The sequence below is a fragment of the Nestor notabilis genome, unplaced genomic scaffold, assembly GCF_000696875.1.
Source record: "Nestor notabilis isolate BGI_N333 unplaced genomic scaffold, ASM69687v1 scaffold33683, whole genome shotgun sequence".
Classification (NCBI taxonomy): domain Eukaryota; kingdom Metazoa; phylum Chordata; class Aves; order Psittaciformes; family Psittacidae; genus Nestor; species Nestor notabilis.
This window is the reverse complement of record NW_009923907.1, coordinates 22116-28929: the sequence shown is the minus strand read 5'-3', so window position 1 is coordinate 28929 and position 6814 is coordinate 22116. Positions and strand designations below refer to the sequence as shown.

At 44.5% G+C, this 6814-nt stretch overlaps 1 protein-coding gene across 1 annotated transcript in view; it reads right to left on the bottom strand.

Moving 5' to 3' along the window:
* The window catches only part of LHFPL2 (lipoma HMGIC fusion partner-like 2), a 15291-nt gene extending 9574 nt beyond the window's left edge, over window positions 1–5717 (bottom strand). The window contains exon 1 of the mRNA XM_010012388.1: window positions 5288–5717. Within this exon, the coding sequence (XP_010010690.1) occupies window positions 5288–5717 (430 nt within the window). The remainder of the gene's footprint in view (window positions 1–5287) is intronic.
* Between the last annotated feature and the right edge of the window lie 1097 nt (window positions 5718–6814).

The following is a 6814-nucleotide window of genomic DNA, read 5'->3' as shown; positions in this document are numbered from 1 at the left end:
GATGTAATGAAAAAACACCCCCCCCCCCCCCCCCTTTTTTTCCTTTCTTTCCACCCCAGGAATTCAGAATTCTGGCATCAGAAAAGAAAAACTCTGAGCTGAATCCAAGAGGAAATATGCTTTTTGAAAAATGCATGCTTTGCATTTTAGAAAGATAAACAAGAAGCTTCCTTGCCTTCAAGGGCAAAACCACTCTCTCTGCTCTCCTACTGCCTGAGCAACCCAGCTGAGTAACAGCTTCCATTGCCCACAGGCCACTACATGAGCTCACAAGGTGCTTTCTTCCTTGCTCATCAGCTGGGCCCTTTCTCAGGCAAAATAACGCTTTTTTACAGCATACTGCCACTTACAACCGAATATCCTGCACTACCTTGCAACTATCACAGTCTTTCACATAATGCTCTGACCACTGAAGAGCTGTAGCAGCTTCGTGGCCCGTCCTCCCCTCCGCGTTTTCTCTCCTTTCCAAGGAGAGTCCTGGCTGACCTCCTGCTTCCTTATCAGCTTCCTCCTTTGCAACTCTCAGTAGCCTCCTTACCTTCCAGCAGCCTGGAGAGTGCAGCCATGCAGCACCACGCACCACGAGCCCACCCGGAACAGCTGGATCCTACTTCATACACCCTCACAAGCAGCTCCAAACCTCCTTCCCTGCAGATGGTTCCCATCACACTCTGCTCAGGCCATCTTCCTAATCACACAGCCTCCCAAATGGACATGATGACCAGGAAGCGTAGCACACTGAACTATTTCTTAGTGCAAGAGATGTAAAACAAACTCTTCCAGCAGCAAAGACAGGCTGCTATAGACACAGCTGGCTTCCAGCTGGGTTTCACCTCCTCATTTTAGAAGACTGTGAAGTTTCCTTGTATTTGGGGGTAGAATCTGCACTTCTGGAACTGAACTGCTGGACAGGTGCTGCAGTAGTTTTTGATGGAGGAACTCTCAAAGGTGCCACAGTACAGGATGGAAGACACGAACAGTAATAAAAGGCTAAAAGAGGAAATCATGGAAAGGACAGAAGAATGAACACAGGAGAGCTTGTGAGATACCTGAAAAGAGAAAGCACTGCGGAAGAGACTTCACTGCTTGGGGCTGAGCACGACAAGTGCCAGCGGAAAATGACAGCTGAGTCATCCCCTAGCAGTGCTGGAGGAGAAACTACAGGAAGCCTAAACCTGCAGCATCTGGACCCTAGCAGACACTGTGACAAGGTGCCTGAGGGAACCTAACACTCCAGGCCCACATGCAGCAGCCTTTGAGGACAGAAACCACTGCTTTGTCTGACTAGATGTATACCTGTTAAAGGCATAACTGCCAGCAACCCAGCCTGCTAAGCCTCACAACAGCAAAATGCAGCCAAACCAGAGACACTCCTTGTCATGTGGCTGGGACACAACCATCTGAGTGATGCAACCCAATTTCTGTATGCTCGGGTTGTTGGAGTTTATTATGCTTCTGTCAGAAACCCGCTTAGTCAAGCCTCATTTGAGCTAGGAGACTGTGGACTATGAACAGAGAGTGGTGAGAAATGGGTGACCCACAAGAGGCCTCCCAGATGAAGCCATCACTATTCTGGAAAGACTTTAGAGGAGAGGAGCTATTTTATCCCCTTACAGTAAACCTGCCTGGCAAAGCAACCCCACTCCAGCACAGCAGAGCAGGAGTAACAGAAACCAAGCTCCCAAACCCAGCTGCCTTCCTGACATACTAGCACCCTTTCTACTCTGCTCTCCCCAGAGCCTTCCCAGGCACATGGCAGCATAGCTCCTCACAGGGAAAAAAACACAGGGGCCAGCTCTGCCCAGCCATGCCCTTACAGGTTATAAGAAGACCCCAACAAAAGCTGTTAATGATGAACTTCATGAAGTAAAACTGTGTCAGAAACAGACACCTAACCTGTTTCTGGATCTGTCCTAAGCTTCCCGCTTTGACAACAGGCTTTGTTTAGATTATATTATTTAGCACCAAAGTGAAGTACCCCGGCCCAGTAAGGCTTCTAAACACATATGCAACTATCCTATATATACCAATACCAAGATAAGTCAATACAGGATCACCAATTATTTACTACCTATAACTAGATGATTACTGTGAAAATTTACTTTGAATCAGTTCTTATCAGCTACCATATAATAACATGTTGCCTCTTCTAGTCTCTGCATTTCAAGTGATTCACAGACTGTAAAAATAGAGTACTTTCCCCAAAAACACATTCAAATTAAAGTCTGCCTGGTCTTCTTTCTGCTGGGTAGTAATTATCTATTTAATTACATGGCTCCAATTTTTGCACTTTCTACTGCAGAGAAAAGATGCTTCTCCAGATGAAACAATCATCAGATACCTCAGAAAACAGGGCTACTGATTACTGTTTCTACAGCTCCAAAATGAAAGGCACCACAGTGTGAAAATGGGTGGTAGAAGGAATTAGACGAGTTTAAACGAGCATATTTCTTCCTTTATGGCTTTGTATTTCTAATTTTCTCTCACAAAAGAACTCCTCTATGCACCAGATATGTATATGGCTCCTTCCCACTGACCTAAATGAGCGTTTGCACACTTGTCCAAGGATCGTTACAGAAGAGATGTTTCTTTCTGTTCTGTAATTTCACTGTAGGCATCATCCAGGTCATAATCAGTGTTGCTAAACTGAAAAGATATATCCGGTGTTTGTTATTGTTTTTTCATGATGAATTCCTGGAATTAATTAACTTGTTGTGTGTTTTTAATTATATTAAATCTCCACTGCAAAGATACAGAGATTTTAAATGAGATTAAGTCTGCAAGATCCTGAGTTCCTGTAGATTACTCTAACATGGGTGCATCTCATCTTTGAAAATAAGATGTTTGACATACTTGCAAATATTGGACTGATACAGGCTGATAAACAAAATGATTTTGTGAATTCTCCTCCCACGCTTATTAAAAACATAATTGTTCACATTTGAAAGAATTATCTTATTCTTAACATGACTAAGGCAGGGTTGTATCTAGTTCTCTTGTTCAGGACATTATCTATCATAACCACTGGATGGATTAACCATACTGTAAGAACTGCCCTTCCTGAACTTCCTTAAGCAGTTTCCAAAACTCAGGAACTGAGAAAAGTTGAAATTAACAGCTGTGATAATTAACTGCTGGAAAATAATTTCAACAAAGTAAGAAGATGCTGTAATGCTACTGACACAAAAGTACCAGTGGACCCAGTAAAACTCATCTTGAGAAAACAAGCTGCTAGCCACGAGACGCCTGGCTGCAAATACTGGCAGACGTACTTCCCATAGCAACAGTTTCAGTAACATGACCTTTGTATTACCCAGTTTCATGCTGTGTCATTTATCTGAATTGAAAGAAGGCAAGTACTCCTATCCTCAGTACAGTTCAAAAAGGACTGATCCATTTTCTGACATGTAAGAGATGCTTTGTGGACCATATTATTCATTCTTGAGGTCACAAGTCCCATTACAGATACAGCAGGCTTGATAACAAAACAGAATTTGCATATATATTCTCACAAATACATGGTGTTGTATTTGTGAATTGATCTTGATGTTAGACTAGATATTTTGAGATGGTGTCAGAGTTGTAAGTAAACTTATCTTTCCAACAAACCCAACTCTGGCATCCCAAACATCTACTTATGCTGGTAACCAATCTCTCCCCTCCAACAGAAAAGAAGTAATGTCATCTCCTGAAAAACAGGATTCATGAATTATTTCTGAGTACAGGGCAGGAAAGCAGTAAGCTAAAATCTTCCCCTGGCTAAATCTGCACTGCAAGCTGCTTCCTTGTTGCACTGGTTCTGGGAAATTCTGTAAACCAGGCACAACTACAGCAAAACCGGTAATTTTTATCTAAAGGATATTCATCTGCTATTTGTATGCCATCATACGAGCAAATTTAGGGATCTACTTCTGACCCAGAAGCACAAACCTTACATTGTGGGTGACATGAAATAAGCAGTACATTTTTATACTGAAGATGAATGAAGTGGAGGATGGTGAGAGCCACTGTGCTAGTGCTTTGGGAGCCAGTATCAGCTGGCCCCTAGCCCATGCTGCTGGCTCTGGAGAGCTGCAGCAAGCAGCAAATTCAGTTTTAGCCTACTTCCCCTGTGTGCTTAGATTAATTTAGGTTTCAACTACGCAAATGAAACCAACCAGCTTCATAAAGGTTTTAACACCTGTCATTACACCTCCTATCTAGATACAGCCACTGCAGACATGTTTGGCCACCTCAGTGGAGGTCAGGAGGGGAGAAGCCGGATTCACATTTTGAGCAAACAAGTCAAATCTCCTAATTTTTGTTGTAACAAAACTATTTTCATGAATTGAAAACGTGCTTAAGAGCACCACCAAGAGGGAAAGAAAAGGTGGCCCTGCCCGTTCCCTTCCTCCTCATAGGTCTCTGAGGGCTGTCAGAGGTAGGGCAGAAAGAAGACCACTCTCCTCTTCCAGATGACCACACACGCACAGCACAAACGGGGAAAAACTGCATATGGGACAGGTTCTCCCTGTGGCTCACTGTCAAGTAAAGAAAGCCAAATACTCCTCTAAGTAAGGCTATCCAGCATCGGTTTCCTAACAGTCGTTTAATCTCTGTTAAGTCCATGGGTTTAAGCAGAAACACCAAATCTCTAGAATCAATGCATCTTTTCTGGCAAAGCACAGCTGATTCTTGGACAGTGAGACGAGAAGCTCAGTGGGCTGTGTTAACTGCAGCTGAACAATAAGCTAGCTACAAGAAGAGTTTATCATTAAGGTATTGCTTGTCAAGCTCACAGCCTTGAAGGAGGCTGCTTAGCATGAAACGCTGGAGAACTGGGTGTGAGACTGCAGGCTGTTCTTATCCCTCGGGTGGTATTTGCTCTGACTACAGCCACAAAGCCTCTGAGACTCTGAATAAACTGCCTTTGGTCCATGGAAAAAGTACTGAAGTAGAGAGAGGGAAATAGACTGCCGTAATGTATTAACTTTGTTCTCTGCTGGTAACAAAGGAGAGAAGTTTTGTTACTGAAAAAAATTCAAACAGAGGGAACAAACTAAGCAGCAAACAAAAGCAACACTGGTCAATTCATTTCGGCATACATCAGGCTGCAACTGTGCTGCCAATGATGTACTACATGCTGTGTAGCTATAAATTTCAGTTGTGTTTGAATAAACAACCAACATATAGAACTGCTCTGGGTCTGTCTAATGCAGTCTGTCTGTAGACAGGGTAGAATCACTACATTTCTTCAGCTGAATGGCCCCAAAATTAAAAGCTTTAGTTGCTCTCAATGTACACGTACCTGCAATCCCTTGTAGCAGCCCACAGACATTAAAAATGCTTTTCTTCATAATACTCTGCACACACATAGTAAAGACAGACACAAATGCCACGGCACAGAGAATCATGATTCCCACGGCTAGGAAAATAGCGGTTGCCTGCCAGAACCCACTGGCAATCTCATTGAAGTTTTCAGCGTAAGGACCACAAAGCGTGTCTCGTCTAGAAAACTGCATGTGGGAGATTCTGGTGCAGCGCCCATAGATGCCCAGCGTTGGATGGTAAGGTTCCTGTGACCCCCCTGTTCTGTTGTCCACATCCTCGGAGCTTGAAGGCTTTGCTTTGCCAATCAGCCAGTCTGCACTCATGAAAGCAATGAGCTCTGCAAAAGCCACCACAATACTCAGGAGAGTCCACAGCATTGACCGACACGTTACAATGACATGACACATATTGATGTCCAGTCCTTGCGATCAGTGCACCTGACGGTCTTAAAATCCAGGCACAAGGGGGAAAAAAATTAATAAAGAAAAAAAGGACCCTAAGAAAATCCCTGTAGCTGTTCTGCCGGCTTTTTCAGCTGTCTCAGAGAGGCCAAGATGTTATTTCTCAGAAGAAAAAGTGAGCAGCCCCAAGTTTTGCAAGCAGTGCAGTCATTTGTTCTCTCTGTTTAGTTCCTCCTTTTTTCTTTCTGGGATGCTGAGCACTGAAGTACACTTTTCTTTCTTAATATTCATACTGGCACATGATGTTGCAGGCTGGTGGGGGAGGCTGCAAGGACTGCCCACTGCTTGACATCACACACCTACAGGAAAAAAAGAGACAACACATCAGCAGTGAGAAAGAAGTCTTCTTTTCCACCCCCACAAGAAGCCAAGATCTGCTGCAGATCCATATCAACATGCAAATACTCTAACAAGGGCCGGTGAAGGAAAGCCTGATGGAAACCTCTGGAATTTGTCCCATGGGGAGTCATTAACCTCCGGATGCCCAGCCGTCCTTATGGTATCTGCTCTGCCCCATCCCACTGCAGGTGTTTGCCAAGCACTTCTCAAGCAAAGGTCTCAGTCACACCCAGTGGTCCCACCCACTCCTACCAGCACGCCCTCATCATCTTCCTCTGGTAGAAATCACCGCGGTTGCTGGCAGTTACACTCAGCAAAATACTTGTACATGTTTAAGCAGTTTCACAGATACACGGCTCCTGCCTGCAGTTTGGGAAGGCAGCACGTCACGCCCTCAGGATGGAAACTAGGCGCAGTTCCACGGGCTGTGGGTACCTGGGTGCAAAGGGCAATGAAGGAACCTTGTTCCAACCTTCCAACCTTCTCCTGACTGCAGCTGAGCCAACCCCAGACACAAGAGGAGGCAAACAGGACTGCAACTGAGGACAGCCCACCCTGCTATGTGGTGACACAGCCCATCCCTTTGAAGCCTGAGTTTTGCAGGAATAGTGCTTCCCTGAGTTCTGTACCCAGGTTTGCACCACTGATTCAGAGAAGCATTTTGCCTGCACGTATGTCACAAAACTCATCCTGAACTGATGCTA